This window comes from Euprymna scolopes, chromosome 41 (assembly GCF_053919585.1).
Source record: "Euprymna scolopes isolate OS-2025 chromosome 41, ASM5391958v1, whole genome shotgun sequence".
NCBI classification, from domain to species: Eukaryota; Metazoa; Mollusca; class Cephalopoda; order Sepiida; family Sepiolidae; genus Euprymna; species Euprymna scolopes.
The window spans coordinates 9,178,509-9,201,002 of NC_136522.1; the positions used below are offsets into that span (position 1 = coordinate 9,178,509).

At 34.1% G+C, this 22,494-nt stretch overlaps 1 protein-coding gene across 1 annotated transcript in view; it reads right to left on the minus strand.

The window, feature by feature from the left end:
* Window positions 1-354: 354 nt before the first annotated feature.
* The window catches only part of LOC145266333 (protein sel-1 homolog 1-like), a 93,973-nt gene continuing 71,833 nt past the window's right edge, over window positions 355-22,494 (minus strand). The window contains exons 14-21 of the mRNA XM_080121920.1: window positions 18,967-19,029; window positions 17,630-17,717; window positions 13,005-13,153; window positions 10,767-10,932; window positions 4,365-4,439; window positions 3,877-4,049; window positions 2,348-2,473; window positions 355-588 (exon numbers count right to left, since the gene is read on the minus strand). Of these exons, the coding sequence (XP_079978046.1) occupies window positions 448-588; window positions 2,348-2,473; window positions 3,877-4,049; window positions 4,365-4,439; window positions 10,767-10,932; window positions 13,005-13,153; window positions 17,630-17,717; window positions 18,967-19,029 (981 nt within the window). The 3' untranslated portion in view covers window positions 355-447. The remainder of the gene's footprint in view (window positions 589-2,347; window positions 2,474-3,876; window positions 4,050-4,364; window positions 4,440-10,766; window positions 10,933-13,004; window positions 13,154-17,629; window positions 17,718-18,966; window positions 19,030-22,494) is intronic.

The window sequence follows — 22,494 nt, forward strand, 5'->3', positions numbered from 1 at the left end:
TACAAATCAAATCGTATTCCTTTTCTTTTTAAACTTTTTAACAACTTTTCTCCCTTTCAATTCGTTTTTTATTATTAATATTTTTATTATTAATATTGGATGAGTTTCAGTACAAAGTATCATGTTTATCTTTTTTAATCCAATTTTGAAGTTTTCTAACGCTTTCTGTAAAAAATGTATGCTCATTATCGACAGTCTGTGTTCCACTTATCTTGCTTGCTAGGACTTATGGTGATGACGTCATTTTTCAGCTGACAGGCCATCTATGACAATGGTCACGGTCTAAGAAAAAAGAAAAAAAAAAAAAAAGCGAAAACACCAAAAAAGAAAACAGGGAATAAAGAACAAAAAGAGTTTAATCCAAAAAACTTGTTTATTTACACAGCTATTTACATGAGCCACAGAACAAATTATGGGGAAGGGGTCACTTCTTGGTGGAAGAGACTTTTATGCTCCTTGGCCGTGTCGTTGTAATAAGATAACAAGTCCAAGAAGAATGGCTAGAAACGTGATGACGTACAAATCCCAGTCTGGACCCAAGTAAAATCGCGGATCCAGTTTTTTAACTAATTCTTTGTAGAATTCCATCTGAAAGAGAATGAAAATTATTTTTATCAATTGTACTTCAAATAGAATTCGACTGCGGTTCACAATCCTTTCTTTTTTCTGCATGATGGACAAGTTTCATGAAAAACAATTTTTCAATGGATGAGGCATGCACAAAAAATGAAAAAAAAAGGTGCAAATTTTATAACTAAATTGTTAATGTGTATAGTTTGAATAAAAGAATAAGAAAGTGGAAGATAGAGAAGCAGAAAAAGGAGAAAGAAAAGAAAGGGGAAGGGAGGGAGGGAAGAAAGTGGAACGGAGACGGAAGAGAAAGACGGAGACGGAAGAGAAAGACGGAGACGGAAGAGAAAGACGGAGACGGAAGAGAAAGACGGAGACGGAAGAGAAAGACGGAGACGGAAGAGAAAGACGGAGACGGAAGAGAAAGACGGAGACGGAAGAGAAAGACGGAGACGGAAGAGAAAGACGGAGACGGAAGAGAAAGACAGAGACGGAAGAGAAAGACAGAGACGGAAGAGAAAGACAGAGACGGAAGAGAAAGACAGAGACGGAAGAGAAAGACAGAGACGGAAGAGAAAGACAGAGACGGAAGAGAAAGACAGAGACGGAAGAGAAAGACAGAGACGGAAGAGAAAGACAGAGACGGAAGAGAAAGACAGAGACGGAAGAGAAAGAAAGAGGGAGCATAACAAAGCACAATAATATGCATATTTTACAAGTTAAAAATCCTTATGAAAGAAAAAGAGAGCAGAAAAGAGGGAGAAGGGAAAATAGAGAGATGGAGAGAGAGTGGCGGTAACAACAAAATGTTAAATCACAAAACAGTTGTGTCTATACAACGGCTAACAGAAGGAAAGAGAGAGAGGGAGTGAAACAGAGCATAATGTTTGTTTGTTTGATCTTCTTTGGGTCATTTAATGCTGTATACAAGATTTAAATTTTTGATACTTTCAGAATCGATTTTCTCTGGGTATATTCGGGCAATGTGAAAGAGCATAAGAAACCCCAATATAATGCATATTTTATGATTTGTTATGTGAATAATCTCTAATGCAACTTAATTCTCAATGGGAGAAACAGAGGGGGAAGGGAAAGAGAGAGATAAAGCGAAATAAAGTAAAAATAACAAAATCTTAAATTCCATAACAATCGATATATCTATACTACAGCTAAGATCTCACAAAATGACATGAAATTAGAAAATCAGCCCCCAAAAAAAGAAAATTAGATTATTTTAGCAGTAATCAACTGTTCTATATTATTATTTTTACTTTTCTTTTTTTTTTTAGACGAATAATTTTTATTTATTTTTTTGCAGACAGTTATCCTCATTTTCATAGTTATCATTGTTTCACCATGTTTCGGCCAACTCCTCAGCCTTTTCAGGGCCCATAGCGCAGTGGATAGAGGCATTGAAATGAATCTTTACGGTTCCAGATGAGCAGTGTCTGAAAATAGTGATTTCCAAAGCAGGCCAGAGGTTTAGTTGACAAAAAAACATGGGGAGACAACAACTATGGAAGGCAGTAAATACTGGGGATACAGTTACAAGACTCAGCACTCTTATTCCGTCGTAGTTAACCACCTGAAGAAGGCTAAAGGATGAGTTGGCTGAAACGTAGTGAAACAATAACTATGAAGATGAGGATAACAATTTGCAAATAAATAAATAAAATAAATACATCTACTGTTTCTTAAAGAAAAAAAAAATTGCCAATTATTGAAGAATTCACCATCTCTTAGAATAATGCTAGTTTGTAAAAGAGCCAAGACTCACCTCTTTGCTAAATACATCCACACCATAAAAGAGCCCCAATTTAAAGAGGGCCATCGTCACTGGCACTTGGGCATCTGCGCTTGTTTCAGCTGCCATGTCATAGAATCGCTTGGCAAGATGGACGTCCTGCAAGAAAGACAGTTTCAAGTTAAAAGAGAAAAAAAAAGTACAAAATTTTAAATTTTCATTTGGAACTTTTTTTCACAAATTATAAAACTGTGTTCAAAAACTTAGTTCAATTTTTAAAAAAATTTTTGGAGCGGGAATAAAGACGAGTCAGAAAATCAAGTATTTTACATTAACCAAAACTCCTGAAAATTTTTCTTTTTAATATTAAATATTGGTTTCAAAATGTATTCATAATCTGAACATTTGTTGCTTAATCAGATTTGCAAAAAGAGAAAAATAACAAAAAAAAAAAAAAAAAAATAGGAACAAAGAAAAGAACATGAACAAAGGAAAAACAAAAAAATAACACAAAAAGGAAAAAGAAAAGGGAAAAAATGAAAAAAGGAAAGGTAGAAAGGAAATAAAAATATAAGAAAAAAGTAACAAAAAACGAGGAAAAAAATAAAAACAAAAAAATAAAAAACAAATAAAAACATATAAATAAACAAAAACAAAAAACAAACAAAAACAAAAAACAAACAAAAACAAAAAACAAACAAAAACAAAAAACAAACAAAAACAAAAAACAAACAAAAACAAAAAAATAAAAACAAAAAAATAAAAACAAAAAACAAAAACAAACAAAAAACAAAAACAAACAAAAAACAAAAACAAACAAAAAACAAAAACAAACAAAAAACAAAAACAAACAAAAAACAAAAACAAACAAAAAACAAAAACAAACAAAAAACAAAAACAAAAAACAAATAAAAACAAAAAACAAATAAAAACAAAAAACAAATAAAAACAAAAAACAAATAAAAACAAAAAACAAATAAAAACAAAAAACAAATAAAAACAAAAAATAAAAACAAATAAAAAAACAAATAAAAAAACAAAAAACGGAAAGAAAAAAAACGGAAAGAAAAAAAACGGAAAGAAAAAAAACGGAAAGAAAAAAAAACGGAAAGAAAAAAAAACGGAAAGAAAAAAAAACGGAAAGAAAAAAAAACGGAAAGAAAAAAAAAACGGAAAGAAAAAAAAAACGGAAAGAAAAAAAAACGGAAAGAAAAAAAAACGGAAAGAAAAAAAAACGGAAAGAAAAAAAAACGGAAAGAAAAAAAAACGGAAAGAAAAAAAAACGGAAAGAAAATAACGGAAAGAAAATAACGGAAAGAAAATAACGGAAAGAAAATAACGGAAAGAAAAAAGGGAAAGAAAAAAACGGAAAGAAAAAAACGGAAAGAAAAAAACGGAAAGAAAAAAACGGAAAGAAAAAAACGGAAAGAAAAAAACGGAAAGAAAAAAACGGAAAGAAAAAAAATGGAAAGAAAAATTTTTTTAATAAATAGAAAAGAACTAAATAAAATCTGTGCAGAAATGTGAAGCAATCATAAATATTTAATCCGAGTATGATTTACCTGTTTCATGCCAAGTCCTTTCTCGTGCATATAACCCAGGTTGAACATGGCCTGTGCATTGTGGTGCTGTTCCGATGCCACCCTGTAATGGTTTGCGGCCACCTCATAATCCACATTCGTTCCAAACCCATAGTAATGGTAATCCCCCATCTTCACTCTAGCAATTGTCGAACCTTCAAGAGCAAAAACAGTTTTGCATTTCTTTACAACCAATTAAAAACTAAAGAGTAACAATTCAGATTAAAAAAAAAAAGCTTCAAATTTTAAAGTATTTTAAAGTTGAGTTTTTGTTCTTTTGCTCTGATATTATAAGCCTACTTTTTCCATTTAAAAATTATTAAAACAAACTTCCTAATATACTCAGTCATTGTATATTTTTTTAAAAAATGCATTTATTTGAAATTGAATTACACTGCATGAGCACCAAAAACAATTTTAGATCAACGATTTAAAAAATTAGAGAAATCAGAAAGTGACTCAAAAGTTACCTTGAGCAGCTGCCCTGGTCCATTGCAACAACGCCCGTTGGTAGGTCTCTTGTTTTATAAACATTGTACTTTCACCTGTTCAAAGGTTTAAAAAAAAAAAAAAAAAAAAAAATTATATCCAACAACTTTCTTTTCTTAATTCAAAAAAATAAAATTAAGTGTCGTATAAAATATATGTTGTCTGGTGTTAGTAATGAACAATATAACACGTCAACGCGTTTCCTCACACATGTTCAGTTTTACATTGAGAGCCATTTCATGAAAATGATAAGATGCTAAACGCCATCACTATTTCTAAACTTTACCACCATCACGAACTCGGACGTTCAAACATTTACAATTCAATTCAAAAAAAGAACAAACATAAATTTACGGCATCTCAAGCCTTTCTCCGCTATTTAATTTTAAATCCGCCAACTTTATTTAATTACTCAAATTTTTTTTTTTATTACAAGGCGTCCCCACTTATCAAGGCCCAATGGTTATTCAAGGGTTAACAAGTGTAATGTGGTCAGACAACAGCATAGTGGCTGTTAATAGTTGAAATTGGCTACAATTTTATTATTTAAGGGAATGAACGAACAAGAACTGGAGGTGAAGATGACCATATTGTAGTCAGCTGGAAAGTAGAACAGAATTCCACAGGCAAACAGTTCTGGGAAAGAAGCTCTGTTCATGGAATTTGCATTTAGAGTTAGGTACAGAAATTGTTGATAGTGGTTGTAATCAGACGAGTGTTTTTTTTGTAAAAGTTTGATGGGGCGGGATAGATTGATGTTCAGATGAGCACTTGTCAATGAATGGCTTTTTATGCTAATGAGTCACCACTCACCAAGACCCAAAGGCCACTAGAGGATAAAGGTTAACAAGATTCTCAATTCCATGCTGAACAATACTATCTTCTTCAAAACTACAATATTTTTTCTCAAAACGATATACTGGTGCTACCAGATAAGGCTGTCTGAAGATATTGACTTCCTGAGACGAAATTCACCTGACATTGATGCTTTTTGTTTTTTTTTACTTCTTTTTGCAAAACTTAATTATGTTCTGCAAAACCAAAAACAACAACCCACCTTTTCCTCTTCCCCTTTCTATCTTCCTCACTTCCTGACTGGTTTCCTAACTTAAAATGTACCAAACATCAATACTGTAACCCTTTTCCCTCTCCCATTGCAAAACTCATTCATGTTCTGCAGGTCAGGAAACAAAAACAATAAAATCCACTATAAAACAACCAAACCAAACACTACAAACTATCGATTGAAGACACAAAAACCTTGAAGAATAAAAACTTCTAAAAAATAACTGAATGCAACATGAATACTGTTATCAAAATAACTGGATTTGGCATTAAATAACACAAAAAGGGTTGATATGCTGTAACATAAAACCACCAAACAAATCGAAACAATATCTCAAAGAGCTAAATATGCTTGAAACAAGTGTTAGGGAAAATTTAACACTATATTAAAATAAATAACTGATTTTGATGTTCCGAATTTTTGTTGAAATATAGACCCGCAGCATAACTGATAAAACACTAACTAAAATTTAGTTCTAAGTGGTACTCTTCTAAAGTATTAATTCTCATTGCAGATGATACCAAGAATACAACTGCATATTACTTAACACTTCTACCCAGTCGTGGCTGACAGAATAAGAGCATGCTACACTCGTTGTTTAAATAAAGAGTTCCGTTTGCAATTCCATACAGATTTCAGAGTTCGACAAGATACACCTTAAGAAGATCAGAGGTTACATCAACCAAAACCTTTTGAGAATAACACTCAAGATGAGAATAGTTGTCAAAATAATCCAAATAATAGAAAACTAGCAGGACCTGTGGAAATTCCACAGCGGACTCATTCATATGTAATATATTGATGTTGGCATTCTGTAGATGTTCAGTGTAAATGGAGACGTCCTGATATTATTGTAGCTCTTTTGTTAAAACTGCAAAAGTATTTATCTAAGCTAGTAGGGACACCCGGTATAGACTGGTTGTAAAATATGTTTAAATATAATATTTTAATTTATGCAAATTTCATATATAGTTATAGTCCATTTTCTATTGATTCTTATATATTATAAAGTTGTGATTTCAAAAATAAAACTATATCTATATGACTTGGGTGCATCAGCTGAAATCAAATTCGGTACCAAAACTTATGAAGAAAAAAAATATGTGTGTGTGTGTGTGTATATAAAGCTTGAGTTCCTTCAGCTGAAACCGAAACCAAACTTATGAAGAATTTTTAGCAAAATTATTTATAAAAAATAGATGACTTGAGTGCCATCAGCTATAATCAAAATCAAAACTTGCAAAGAATCTTGGTAAAATTATTTATTACAAGAAATGGAAGGTAATAACAAACGATAATCACTCGGCAGAAAAAAGATATACGCATGATACACAAAATAACACACACTATCGCATTAATATATAGATACTAACTTATGCAATGACAAAATAAAAATAATTGCCCACTAATCAATAACAGCTAATTCTGTACAGATTCCTGAGTTTGACAAACAACACCTAAAGAAGGTGAGATTTTACATCGCTTGAAATATTGTGAAAATAACAACTCAAGACGAGAAAAGTAGTCAAAATAATCCAAATGATTTTGATCTGATAACGGTATTTTCCTGTCGTTAGTCACAAAACAAATCTCCATTTTCATTTTTGTTTCAACTAATGAACCCCATTTTGCCTTCCTCTTGATTTCTTCTAAAATATTCGTAGTTTTAGAAAGACATTTCAATGAAGGAATATAGGTTTTTAAAAATAAACCTTGAAATAAAATCGATAGAACATCTTGAAATTTATCTTCCAGAAATGGAGTACATTTTTCTGCGAGTGTAGAAGAATGATGGACATTGCAAGAATAGATGATTGGCCAAAGGAAAGAGGTGAGGGACAGAGAGATGTAAATATCTGGCCAGCCAGACCACCCAAGTTATATTCTCTTTGCTTAAAAAAACTAAGTGCCTCATTTTAGAGAAAAGTACTGCACGAGAATTGTGAGAGATACAATGTCTGGAGATGAGTTGGATTTTATTTTCAGTGAATGTTTCCTCTGGCCGACTGAACAATAACCGCTAACAAAAAGCCAGACCCAGCCAAGGGTGAACGGATCCCAGAAAAATAGAAAGAGAAGTGGTTATAGCTACTTCCAGCCCTCTATCTACTCCCTGAGAGTGAGAGTTGAACGTTTGAGAGGAGTTTTGGGAGAGCTATGAGTCAGTTCGGCTGCTGCATATCTCCAACCAGGTTGAGTTGAGCCCCTTGTAGGTATGGTCGAGCAAAGATCTGCAACTCTGCCATTCAACCTTGGTGAAACAAGTGAAACTTATCTAAAACAGTAAATATTATTATCTACATATCTATAAAAGTGAGAATGTGTGTGTGTGATATTACGTTTAATACCAAGCAACACCAGTACATCTGCTAGTTTGTTTATAAATTGGTCTTGTGTGCTTTGTTTTGGATGGAGTACTCTTCATTGAAGGAGTGATTAGAGAATCGACAGACAGCAAAACAAAGGAGACGATCACAGCTAGTTTGGGTGCATACATGCATCTTCACATAATAATGAAATAAAAGTGGTACAAAATAATCATTTTTACCCTTTTTTAAAAACTGTATTTTTATGAAGTTTCATTTAATTACTAGGTCTATATACCCGGCATTGCCTGGTCAAAACATTGTCACATGCAGGCATCAGTCACATACTATTTAAGATATAACAATATTCTAACTTCTTACGAAAAGTGACATCATGTTGGATTTAAGGAAGCATAAAACACATCCATCTTAGTTTATGAAAATCAAATGAGAAATAACTCTCATAGCTTAAAGGAGAAATAACTCTCAGATTAAAAACATAAGCTTACTTCCAGTTTTAAATTATTAAAATAGATTTCTTTTAATACAATATGCAAATGAGGTTACTCATCGAATGTAGATTTCTTTTGAATAATATTTATAAAAATCATGCAGGGAATAAATATGTATGCAAGTCCATTTTCAGTATGAAAATTAACTTGTAAAACAGTCTACCTTTTGAACATATTAGTTTGAACAGACAGACAAGAATGCATCTTTATTATAATACAAGATTCAAGCACAGACAATTCACAGAGTTTTATAATTGTATACAGTAGAACCCCAGGATATGGTAGCCTTAGGATACATTTTTTTTTTCAGGTTACGATGTAGAATGCAAGATTTTTCCTGGTTACAGTATTTGCCCAGCCTTACGTTGTTATTTATAATGTTGATTATATACATGTGTATTATATATACTGTATGTATTCTGTTACTAATTTTTAATTTGTACCGTATAAAATTTTGCCTAGGCACAATTTCACCTTACGATCCCAACTCCGGAATGGATTAATGCTGTACCCGAGGGTTCTACCATACATGATACCATGTGGTCATTAGATCATTCAATTAAAATTGATTAAAATTACAAGGTACTTGTGTGGCATAAGGATGAGTGCTCCTTTTGGAGAATCTGGAATTACCGAAATTTAAAAATCTTGGGATGAAGTGAGCTTTTGCAAAGCCTGTTAAAAAAATTTTTTTTAAATAAAAAGACAAAATTAGTCTGTTCACTATCTCTTATCTCTATCGTTTCTCCAGCAATGGGTTAAATAGTATTAATACTTGTGGCAATATTTTCTATCGTTTATAATTAACAATTCCAATCTTCTATTTTAGTGTTATTGCATTTAGTTGTTTATAAACAGAGTGACTGAAGCAAGACTGATAGACATTATACAGACACATATATATATATATATATATTATATATATATAAAAAGAGCAAATATATATACACACACACAATAAAAAAAAATATGATCTGTTGTGTCACCCAGTAAACTCAGATTAAATTGTTTAGATCAGGTCAGAAAAAGTTTTCTAACCTATTTAAATTAAATGAAAAATAAAAGTAAAATCTAAAATGTTTCTTTTTCTCTTTCTTCACCTCTCCAGCTATGAGTTAAATAGTATTAATATTTGTGGCGATATTCCTTTTTGTTCATAATGGATTATTTCAATATTCTGGTTTATTGTTATTTCCTTCGACTATTAATAAATATTAATGATTCGGTTTGTTTAACGGCATATCTATGAGTGTTTTAATGCCGAATAAAGTTGTCAAACATAATATGAGTATGAAAATTGTTTATACTCTGAATAGGGTTGCAGTTGGCGAATTCATGGCCCTGCCAACGAGGCAATAAATAATAAAGAGAGAGAAAGAAAGAAAAAAATAGCGGGAGAGAGCGAGAGAGAAAAAAAGATAGAGAGAGAAAAAAGAAAAGAGGGAGAAAAAAAGAAAGAAAAGAGAAAAAAAGAAAGAAAAGAGAAAAAAAGAAAGAAAAGAGAAAAAAAGAAAGAAAAGAGAAAAAAAGAAAGAAAAGAGAAAAAGAGAGAGAAAAGAGGAGAGAGAGAAAAGAGGAGAGAGAGAAAAGAGGAGAGAGAGAAAAGAGGAGAGAGAGAAAAGAGGAGAGAGAGAAAAGAGGAGAGAGAGAAAAGAGGAGAGAGAGAAAAGAGGAGAGAGAGAAAAGAGGAGAGAGAGAGAAGAGGAGAGAGAGAGAAGAGGAGAGAGAGAAAAGAGGAGAGAGAGAAAAGAGGAGAGAGAGAGAAAAGAGGAGAGAGAGAGAAAAGAGGAGAGAGAGAGAAAAGAGGAGAGAGAGAGAAAAGAGGAGAGAGAGAGAAAAGAGGAGAGAGAGAGAAAAGAGGAGAGAGAGAGAAAAGAGGAGAGAGAGAGAAAAGAGGAGAGAGAGAGAAAAGAGGAGAGAGAGAGAAAAGAGGAGAGAGAGAGAAAAGAGGAGAGAGAGAGAAAAGAGGAGAGAGAGAGAAAAGAGGAGAGAGAGAGAAAAGAGGAGAGAGAGAGAAAAGAGGAGAGAGAGAGAAAAGAGGAGAGAGAGAGAAAAGAGGAGAGAGAGAGAAAAGAGGAGAGAGAGAGAAAAGAGGAGAGAGAGAGAAAAGAGGAGAGAGAGAGAAAAGAGGAGAGAGAGAGAAAAGAGGAGAGAGAGAGAAAAGAGGAGAGAGAGAGAAAAGAGGAGAGAGAGAGAAAAGAGGAGAGAGAGAGAAAAGAGGAGAGAGAGAGAAAAGAGGAGAGAGAGAGAAAAGAGGAGAGAGAGAGAAAAGAGGAGAGAGAGAGAAAAGAGGAGAGAGAGAGAAAAGAGGAGAGAGAGAGAAAAGAGGAGAGAGAGAGAAAAGAGGAGAGAGAGAGAAAAGAGGAGAGAGAGAAAAGAGGAGAGAGAGAAAAGAGGAGAGAGAGAAAAAGGAGAGAGAGAAAAAGAAAAGAGGAAAGAGAGAGGAGAGAGAGAAGCAAGAGTGTTAGAAAGTGTATGAAAGATATTTTTCCCATTTACCTTGATCTAAAATGTAGGCGACGTTAGACTGGGCAACTTCGTAACCCAGTTCTGCTAAAAATGTATATTTGATGAGGGCAGCATCAACATTCCCTTCTCGATACAATGAGTGGGCCTCCATCAGCATTTCACTCCAACGACCACGTTCAGCCACATTCTTAAACAGCTGCAAGAAATGACAGATTTGTAAAGAAACTCCACTGACAAGATTTCAGGTTTACAATAACGGAAAGTAGTCAAGAAACATAACAATAAAATATATAATTATTATAGACAAGACGAAGCTATATACATAGAATTTATTTGTCGATGTAATAAGCTATAATTGGGTGAGGTGTTAGTTTTTTCTTATTGCATCAACAAATTTTCATATATCAACATATGCCTTTGTCTTCTCTATAATTGCTTTTAGTATATTTAAACCCCACAGGACCTGTTGAGCTAAAACATATCTTGATAAGCCGCATTTAAAGTTTAGTTGGAATGTAGGAAGTTTTTCACACCCGTTTGCTTCCCTGTTTTCCTCATCATCATTCTTTGAAAGATAAGTAGTCCCACAGAGAGTACAGTCAGCATATACAAAACAGCATCTTTGTGCATCAGCAATTTCTTAACTCATTACGAATACAGAGTGGAACGATAAAATTGTCGCCTTAAAAAAAAAAAAAAAAAAAAAAAAAAAAGACGATTTCATTTCCACTTGATGAAAACTGGCTTTTGTTTTTTGTTGCAGACCATCTACTAGTTGGCGAGTTATCTACAAATCCTAAGAGCAACATGAGCCTTCTATAATGTCTGAAAGTGGTACAATGTTTAACGAGCGACATTGGAGATGCGCTGTTTTACATGCTCTATACTGATCCAAATTATGAGAACAGGTCCATTACCAGAACTCTCGAAATACAAGTCCGAACAGTTCAACACTTGCGAGCAGAGATGAACAAAGGTTCCGGACACAGTTATCGTCTTTGGTGTGGTTTTAAGTGAGGGTCACATGATGCCAGCTCACATCTCTGAAGTCAGCTTGAAAATCAATACCAAAATGTACCTGGATGTGCTGAAGAGTGTGGTGATCCCCTGGTGCAATCAGGTGCTTGTTAGCAGGTCCTGGGAGTGGCATGGCAGCAGAACTCGGTTGATTGGTTGGTTGTTTTTGTTTTACGGCATATCAACCCTTTTCAGGTTATTTAATGCCGAATCCAAAGATTTTAAAGAAAATTTTTTTTAATAGAATATATTTTTTTTTTTTTTCAAGTCGGTTTCTATTCAACCCATAGTTGGGACCCTAACAGGTACTACCACTCTGGGTCAGAGTGGACCTGGGAGCAATGACAATTAAAGAGTGGCTCCACACTCCCCAAAGCCCGCAAGCTGGGGCCTCACCACTTTAAGGTCATATTCAGGACCGCAGAACTTGGCGCCGGGCAAGAAGTTCAAAGAGACAGAAGGAGTGCTACAACTTTGTACCCTTCTTTCATTGTCACCTCCTCCCCTGACCTGAACCCACTAGACTACTTCATTTAGTTATGCATCAAAAACATCACCAACATGACCTCTCACAGCACTAAAGCCAGCCTGATCACAGTCATTCATCAAGTATTCGCTGCTCCCAGTTCCAGACAAGTATCAAGGCGGTGATTGAGGCTCCAAATCACCAATTCTCCCAAACTGGAAACTGTCCACAAATTTCGCAAAATCAAGATAGTCCATAAACTTTCGCAAAACTCGCTGCCACTTCTAAAACTCTCCATAAACTCTAAATATATCAACCTCTAATGTACAATCTTTTGTCCCAATCACTGCCACACCTTAATTAACAATCCTATTTCAACTTCCTTTTGTGTGCCTTGATGAACAACTTTCTTCCCATTGTCATTCTAACAAACCCATCCTTATAAGCTTTATTTCTGCTGATCAGCTTATTTCCTTTTTTTTCCTTCACTAACACTTTTTTCCAGAAAAACGGAGGGGGGGGGGGGATAATATCACATGCAGTTTTAGGCCCACCTTCCTAGGCTTTACTTTCTTTGAGAAGGGATTAGTTCACTGCTAATTACCTGAGGCGCCCCTACTAGGGAATATTGACTGGACTACTCGGAACATGTTTTGGCGACCAGAGTCCTCTGCCTCTTGGGCCGTTTTTTCAAGCCCCACCTTCTGACCTTGTGTAACATCTTTCTACAGTGAGAGGCAGATAAATATTAACTTCAGTGTCTAAAAGAATAATTGACGACTTACCTCAACAGCCAAATAACAATTACTCAACATTCCCGTTCCTGTCGCATGCATCTGGGCAAGGTTATAGAACGCCAGAATGTGGCCGCCTTGAGAAGCTAAGTTAAAATACTTCACAGCAAGTTTATAATCTCTTCTCACTCCAAGTCCACCTGAAAATAAAGCAGAAAAGAATGTTTAACTATAAAACATTTTGAAAAACAAAAAAAACATATGGAAAGTTTTATTGTTACATGTTAGAGACTAGACGTCAGTAGCAATTAAGTCAGCTGGTGTGAATTTTGGCAAGGGCTACATTTAGTGCATATCATAATAACCTTAATTTGCAAAGAGAATCTTTCACAGAGGCGGGTGACATAAAATTGAGGCAATAGGTCAAACAGTAGACAAAACGGAGTTGAACAATGACAAATGATGTCATGTTTTCGAGATGAGAGAAACAAAATTTTTCAAATCAGTCTCCCCATGAAAACCATGTAAATGAGACACAGCATTGATACTACTACTAGTACTACCACTGCATATATCAGTTATGTTTATTAATCCTTAAACTGAGCGGAGGCTATGACAAATACTAAAAATATATTGTGCATGTTTAGCAATATGAAATTAAATAAAATTTCAAAAGTATATCAGCTTATCTCGCTTGGGAACCTTTTGTGGAACCTAAGGGTTCTGAGTAAACCGGATTGAACTGAGTAGAGTTTCTTTCCTAGGACTGTCCATCTGTGGAACAAGATACCATAGGGCTGCTTCCCGGCTGACTATAACTTGGTCACTTTCAAGTATAATGTAAATAAGTTTTTCTTGACCTGTTCTCTTAAATATTTAAGCCTTACCTAAGTTCCACCATTACTGATCATCATGGAATTGTCTCACTAACTACCTAGCACTTATTAACCCTTATCCTTCAATGGCCTTCTAGCCTTGATAAGCACTGACATTCAAGTAAATAAATGCTATCATAGAGGATATGACAGGAACCAAAACAGGAAAGGAGGTCATACCGTGCTTTGCTGCAGGCGATTGTCTTATTTATTCCTTTTTATTTTCTCTTTCGTGTTTAGTAAAAACAAAACGTCTAGGTCATATGTTAAAAAAGGAAAAGGTTGTCTTGTTACATATTGCAGACTCTTCGTCAGGAGTGATTAAGTAGGCTTGTGTGAATTTTGACAAGTGCAGTTGAGGCAGGAGGCAACAGATCAAACAGTAGACAAAACAGAATCAAACTATAACGAATGACGTTACGTTTTTGAGCAGAGAAACAAAGTTTTTCAAATTAGTCTCCTCATAGATGCCGTGCGAATGGGACATGGTCAATGATGTAGAAAACCAATAATCTCATCAAATGTTGCAACGTATGTTCATCTGCATGCATCATTCATATTAGTTATGTTTGGAAGATAATTAACTAAGATAACATTAGTCTCACCATTCTGACTCTATTCTCACTAAATAAAACCATTTATGAAAACTCAGCAAACGTCTCCTTGTGTTATCTTTCTTCATGAAGGCAAAAGACCAGCATTTATAAACATCCCATACATATATTACATTTCTATATTTTTTAGATGAGGATTGGTTATTCGTATCACTTGGATGCATAGGACTACTCTTCTCATCTTAAGTGTAATTTGCATAACGTTTTGATCGATGTAACCTCCAACCTTCTTCAGGTGTATCTTGTTGAACTCTGAAATGTTTATGTTTAACTCAGGAATTTTTACAGAATTTTGAACAGGACCCTTTATTTACTTCACATGGTAGTATGCTCTTGTTCTGTCAGCCATGACTACATAGAGGTCCTAAGTAATTCACAATTAAGGACCTCTAGCGCAGTGGTTAGAGTATTGGAAAAAATCAATTGTAAAAGTGATATTCTCCTGAAGGTTGAAGATTCAATCCTCAGTGTGGCCGAACGAAAAATACAATTGTGAATTATTTAGGATCTCTATCCAGTCATGGCTGACGGAACAAAAGCACGCTACCACCGTAAGTAAATGAAAGGTTCCATTCAAAATTTCGTCCAAATCACCAACAGAAACATTCTCGAGTTCGACAAGATACACCTAAAGAAAGTTGGAAGTTATATCAACTGAAACTTTGTAAAAATGACACTCAAGATGAGAACAGTAGCCCGATGAATGCAAATAATATGGACACATTGTATTGTTATTGAAAATGTTACATTATGACATCATTGATACTAGTACTACTACTGCACAATTTAACATCTTCTGATCCCAGCTGCTGAGGTTGAACACGTTGTCATTTCACCGTTGCTGTTGATGGCTGCTCTTCAGTCATTGACCAGGTGCTCTGTGATGTTTAGAGTATGGAAGTCAGCCATTGCTTCTTTGGTCGGCTGCAGTATTTGCCTCCAACATCAAAGGATAACATTCTGTGTCATCAAAGATTGTCATCCATTCTGTTTACATACTCAAACCATCTTCATCTTTCGCGCCTCAGGATAACTTCCCAAGAGAGGTTGCCAAGATGTTCTCTCAGATCAACCATGCAGCTCTGATTCATAATTTTGGAAGAGCAAATCCATCTGACCATGGTGTTGTCACTTTTTACAAGCCTGCCCGTATTATCAATAATGACAGAGAGGTGACGTGGCCCAGTGGTTAACGACACAAACTGACAACCTAAGTGTGCCAAGTTCAAACTGGGTTCGTTCCACCGAAATACTGTCACCTTTGGCAACCTTTACGTGGTCCATCCATAGATACCAAATATCCTTCTAGAAAGAATTCTTAATAGAAAGATGCGCAACAACAATCAACAATGACAGCCCAAGTTTTGATGACATGTAGCAGGACTCCTCCAACCCCAGTAAAAAAGACTTGTCCACAGAATTTCAAAGGTATGCCTTTGTTGGTCAGAATGGGAAATAAGCTCTCTGAATTTTTTTCCACACAGATTGTATCCTGTTTGCGATAACATCTGTACACCCTTCATTGTTGCCTATCAAACTAAATTGTAAAATATGACTAATTTGCATATTATGATGGCAGCCATCTTGAATTCATAGTCAGGTTGACCATCCACATTTTCTCATGCAGATATTAGTCAATTTGTCTCCTTGCTTTATTCCTAGCTCTTCCTCTAGTACGAGTTTCCCTCCCTTGTCCCCTCACCCTAGTCCTATTATTGATAGTCTTATTGCAATTTTGCAACCCCCATGCAAAAAGGATTAAGTTAAACGATGTTAGCTTACAGATCAACGCAAAAGTTTTTGTTGATTTTAAAATTTCAAAACTGTTTTTGAAAATCTTCATAACGATAACAACCTTTGCTTGCTATATGTCGTTTCTCACAAGCCTGTTTGTATCATTAACAATGACATCCCAAGTTTTGGTGGCATGAAGCATGACTCCTTGAAGCCCAGCAACAAAGACCTGTCCACAGGATTTCAGGGATATGCCTTTGTCGGTCAAAATGGGAATGAGCTCTGAACTTTTTCCATGCAGATTGTATCCTGATTGTGATAGCATCTGTACAAATCTACAGCAATGAATATCATCAGCTAAACATACATTTTACATGCGGTGTTAGACAGCTTTTAGAAACTGACTTTCAGACTAACCTATCTTTTGCCAGGTCTTCATTTATCCCTCATTCTCTTAAGTCCATCATTAACACTGCCTCCCATATTTTCCTTCCCCCGTGAAACCTGCTAACTCAATTGTTCTACATCTCTTAACCCAAGAACTCTAATACATTCTTTCAAATGTATCTAAATCACATTTTCTGCACAACATCTCTTTATACGATCCAGATTTAATCTTCTGAGGTCATCAGATTTAAGCCGGTCTTTAAGACTTATACTGCACATTGATTATATATCATTTTTATATCCTTTCTCTCCATGCAATGCATGTCCTCAAACCTCACTGCATACATATAGCTGAATATATATAACACAGACAGGGTGGAGCGATAAAATTGTTGCCCTAAAAAAGACGATATGATTCCATTTCCATTTGATGAAAACCAGTTTTTTTTCTTTGTTGCAAACCATCTACTAGATGGCTAGTTGTGTAACAATCTCAAGACCAATGGGAGCTTTCTATCTATTTAGGGTGACACTTTTATCGTTCCACCCTATATTTATATCAGAAATTTGGGTTCTTGTTTTGTCCAAAATTCCCCCATATAAAAAACAAAAAGCAAAGAAAAATCTGTATGATGTACGTACCCATGACAAAATGTAAATATCATATTTCAAAAATCATGTAAATTGATCAAATAGTTTTATTTTTATAAAGAAAATCATTTTAAAGCAATTAATGGGAATTAATGGGCATACAACAGAAATCTCACAAGTTTAAATTATTGAATTATCTTCTTTTGTTTTATCTTTTTTCATAGATTGTTTCTAAAATGGTGGACAAGACAGCCGCTATTTTGCTACTCAAAATGTGATTTTCTTATTTAAAAAGAAAACTACTTGGTCAATTTACATGATTTTTGGAATATGATATTTTCGTTTTGTCATGGATATGTACATCATACAGAATTTTTTTTTTTTTTTTTAAATATGGGGGGATTCTGGACAGGAATCTTTTATTACTGAAGAATTAAATCACGAAAGCCGAAGCATGATGAGGAAAGAAACTTACTAAAATGCATGATTCCCAGCTGCAGTTGTCCCTCGGCCCAACCTTGTTCGGCTGCCAGAGTGAAGTATTTGAGGGCATTTCCATAATCCTGAGAAAAAAGTGGTAAAATACATCTCGCTCAAATTCAATCGGGCTTGTATGAATAGCTACGATACTTATGCAAAATATAGATCACAACATAGTCAGCATTTTTTTTTTTTTTTTTTTAAACAAGGCATACTACCACTTAAACATAAGCTACTATTTGACACCATGTCTACAGGAGACTACGCAAGAAGATGAGCAAGATGTTTGTTCACATTATATCTAAAATTCTGAAAGAAATTCCGATGGAAAGAAGCTATTAGAGTAGAAGGATTTCTGGCATCTAGGGACCGCTACAGCTGCTAAACCTAGGTATATACAGAGGGGGCACAAGTGCAATCAGTTCGTCAAAGAACAATTCTTTAAAGTACTTGTAAGACAGGCACAAGGATGCAACATTGCGGCCGGGATTGGAACTTGGTCGATAGTACAGTACCTATTCAATTGAAGACTATTTTTTGGAGCCTGTATAAGAGGGAGAGAGGAGTGGTAGATGCACTTGTCCGCATGTGGCAGCAAAAGTTCATGCATTTGTGAATGGTGGCTTTGTAGAGATGCAAGATACTTTCAGGGATGAGTGATTTTTTTTTACCGAGCATGTTACATAAATCACCAGATATTAAACAAAAACTTCATGTTTTTTTGTTTTTATTTTGCTGACCAATATTTAAAATGCCATTAATACAGTTCAAAATTAAAGTAAAAAAAAAAAAAATCATTGAAAAGAGCGTTATCGTATGGCACTTTTAATGGAAAAAAAAAGTTATTTGTACACTTTATGGACTGTGCTGAAATAACTTTTAAAAGGCCATTCTTAACATGGGGAAAGAGGAGCAGCGTGTTTTAATTATTCACTACTTTTATCTATCAATGAATAAAAAGTACTGTAAAAAGTTTTGTTTTTTTTACATGATAGTCACCACTTATCAAGGGCCGGAAGCCACTCAGGGATAAGAGTTAAGTTAAATTGTACTGTGAAAAATATTGTATTTTCCTGATGAAAACCCTTATATAGATTCAAAATCTGAATTTATGTTTACATAAACATAAATTGAGATTTTTTATCTTATATATATTAAAAAAAAAAATGGTTTTTGAATCATTGTTTTTATTTTTTTTTTTTTTAATATTGGATTAATCCATTATAAGCAAAAGGTATTATTACAAAAATATTAATTCAATTTGACTTCATAAATAAAAGTAGAAAATTTAAAAAAAAAAAAAATCGATAATTTTTACAAAAAATAATTTACTTTGTCAACACCTCTTCCTTGCAAATACATCAGCCCAAGTCCACATTGACCAACTGGATTGCCCTGGTAGAGGGAAAGAAAAAAAACATTTTTAAATTAAAAAAAAAATTAAATAAAAAAATTAATGTATAAATCACATACAGGCGATATACACAAAAACATTCAAAGTGGTTACAGAATGTTAACGAGAAAAGATAAAAAATGAAAAAATTCTCAATGATCATTAGAATAATCTAAGGGAGGTAAGTTATATTTTAAGCTACAAATATTTATCTCCCTTACATTATTTAAGTTATTTTAAATTCTAATACTCTTTCCTGAATTTCAATTTCTGGTACTTGTACAGTTTAGTCAAGACATTAAAAAATGAAAATATCGAGAAAAAAAAAAAAAAAAAAGGTTATTGTACGTATCTGTTTTGGACTGAAGATCTCCGAAAAAAAAAAATTTCATTTAATTTGATCGAGTAGTTTTTATTTTACAGCGGAAAAACATGTTTTTATGAGAGTGCGTTGAAGTCAGCCATTACGAAATTTGTTGAACACACGAAGGGGAGATAACTCCAGTCAAAGTGCCGACACTCCCTCCTCCTCCACTTTATTACCAGCTTTTCTTCCTAAAAATCGAACCTTTTGCTCGGTATCATAAATCGTTTTTTTCGCTGTAAAATAAAAACTACTTGATGAAATTAAGTGAATTTTTTTTTCAGAGAACTTCAGACTATAACGAGTATGTACAATATAACTATTTCAATATTTTCATTTTCTAATGTCTTGACTAATGTCTTGACTAAACTGTATAAGCACCCAATTTCTTCCATAAGACGCCATAAACTTGAGATATTTTCTACAATGAAAATCATGTAAGAGGTTTTGTTCCAAACTAATATTAGAATTCTAGGCATAAGGTTTAGTATCATGATTTTAATCTTTGTAAGAAAATATAGGAGTAGTGGAAAACGGTTCTGCCTGAAAAATTAATTTTCCCTGTCTTGGGACAGGTATTCTTCCATATTATTTAATCTGTGTGTGTGTGTGTGTGTGTGTGTGTGTGTTTTATTAAAGAGTGCACTATGAATGAACAGCATGTATATAATATGTTTATTAATACAAACATTATTGGCTACATATGTGCATACATGTTTTTTCAGTGTCTCTTTAGGGAGCCTACATCAGGCCAAAAAATCGTTATCAAAAAGCAAGTTTAGATTAGGATTTTTAGCCTGATGATGATGGACGCTCTGAAAATAGGCAATGCTAAAACATGTACACACAAATATAGCCACTAATGTTTGTATAAATAAACATACAAATATATAAGCAATAAACATCCACCATAATATGCTTCAGATAATTATGATTCCATTTCTGTTTGATGAAGGTTTTTTTGTTGCAGACCAGTTGTGTACAAATCCCAAGAGCAATAGGAGCCTTCTATCATGTCTGAAAGTGACAAAATGTTCAACAAACGAGACTGGAAATGCGCTGTTATATAACTCGTGCTCTCTACTGATCCAAGTTATAGCAACAGGACCATTGCCAGCACCCTCAAAATGTATCGCTGGATTGCCACAAATAACAAGGACGTGCCCAGGATGATGAAAACAAAGTTTCCAGTCACGGAGATGGTCTTTGGTGTGGTTTCAAGTGAGAGCCACATCATGCCACCTCACATCTTCAAAGTCGGCTTGTTGAAAAATGTGGTGATACCCTGGTGTAATCAAGTGGCTGCTGGCAGACCCTGGGTATGGCAGTAGGACTCAGCGCCGGCCCACAAGTCCAAAGAGACCCAGGCTTGGCTTCAGAAAGAGTGCTACGACTTTGTACCGTTCTCTTACTGCCCCTCTCCCTCCCCACCCTGAACCCGCTGGACTAGTTTGTTTGGTTATACGTCAAGAACATAACATGACCTCCTACAACACCAAAGTCCCCCTAATTGCCATCCGCCGAGCTCCCGTTAGGGTTTATGGAAAAGGCATACTCCCAGTTCCAGATTAATCTCAACATAGTGATTGAGGCTGAAGGCAGCTACATTGAATAGATGTCAGCTCTACTCCATAATCAAGTCACCTGAAGTGACTTTTTCAATAAAATAATAAAAGTTTTAAAATAAAGTTGTAGTGTTGTTTTCTTTAGGGCAACAACTGTATCGTTTCATCCTGCATATACACACGCATATATTATATACATTATTATTATTATTTATCATCAAGTAATACTCTGTAACTCAGTTTCCTTATTTAATTCTTTAGTCTTACATTCCATGAGCAATGTCTCTGATAAAGAGGGAAGAATTGCTGTTTTCTAAGACAGAATCTATTCCATCTAACACTTTATCATTAGCAAGTTTTTGACCTTGAAGTAGTATTATTTTTAGCTCCTTACATCAAGTGACTTTATGCATTGTCTGGAGTGATTTCCATTAGAAAAAAAATCTACATAACATATTTGAAAAGTTTGGAGCGAATAAAGTGATGAAAATAATGCTATAAAACAGCAATTTTGGTTACATTCTTTTCATGAACCCGTGCCTTTAAAAGCTTGGTACATTTGTATGAATAATTTTTTCATGAAATTTGGAAAACAATCCAAAAATCATCATCTCACTTATGGCCAAGGTACAAAACAATCCAAAAATCATCAATCTCACTTATGGCCAAGGTACAAAATAATCTGGTCCATTCATTTATTTGTTGTCTTAAAAATAAGACTTCAACATGGCATGTCTTGAACATTTTTTTCTAAATATCGTTCATACCTCAGATAATAAGCAAATCAATGTGTTTTTTTTATTTTAGGCATTAAAATAAAAAGTAAAAATGTTTTAAAAATGAAAATAAATTTTACTTGATTACTAAATTTAAAGTTATTCCAGCAAATTACCTAATAATTTAATAAACAAAAATATACAAATTTAACTTGAAAATACTATGCAAAACAGTGATGATCATATTTATTGACACGGTAAAATAAAAGTTAAATTTTGTCTAATAAATTCTAAAAAAGGGATTAAATTAAAGAAAATAACAAAGTATATTATGTATTTTTAACTGGCCTTTCCGATGCAGCAATCGGATTTTAGAAAAAATAAATAACAAAGGAACAACAAACATAATTGCAAAAAACCCTTGTTCAAAATTATTGGCACAGCTTTGTTTTTCTTTTAGTATCAGTATAATATCAATCAATTTCCGGTTTACGTGCTTTCTGAACTTTTTTATAGCCATATTATGCTTGTTTAACGCTAATTCAGTGAATAATTTTTTTCAGATAATTTTTAGATAGCGATTTTATTATAAGTGACTAAATTATAATTTTCAATCGCCATGGTTAAAACTAAGGAACACAGCGAAGACGTCAGGAAGCTTGTTGTAGCATGCCATACCAATGGGGAGGGCTATGATAAGATTTCAAAGAAGCTAAACCTTCCCAAATCCACTGTTAGAGCCATAATAAACAAGTTCAAATCGCAAGGCCACGTTATGAGTTTAGAGGGTAGAGGGAGAAAAAGGATTCTTTCCCCAAGAGA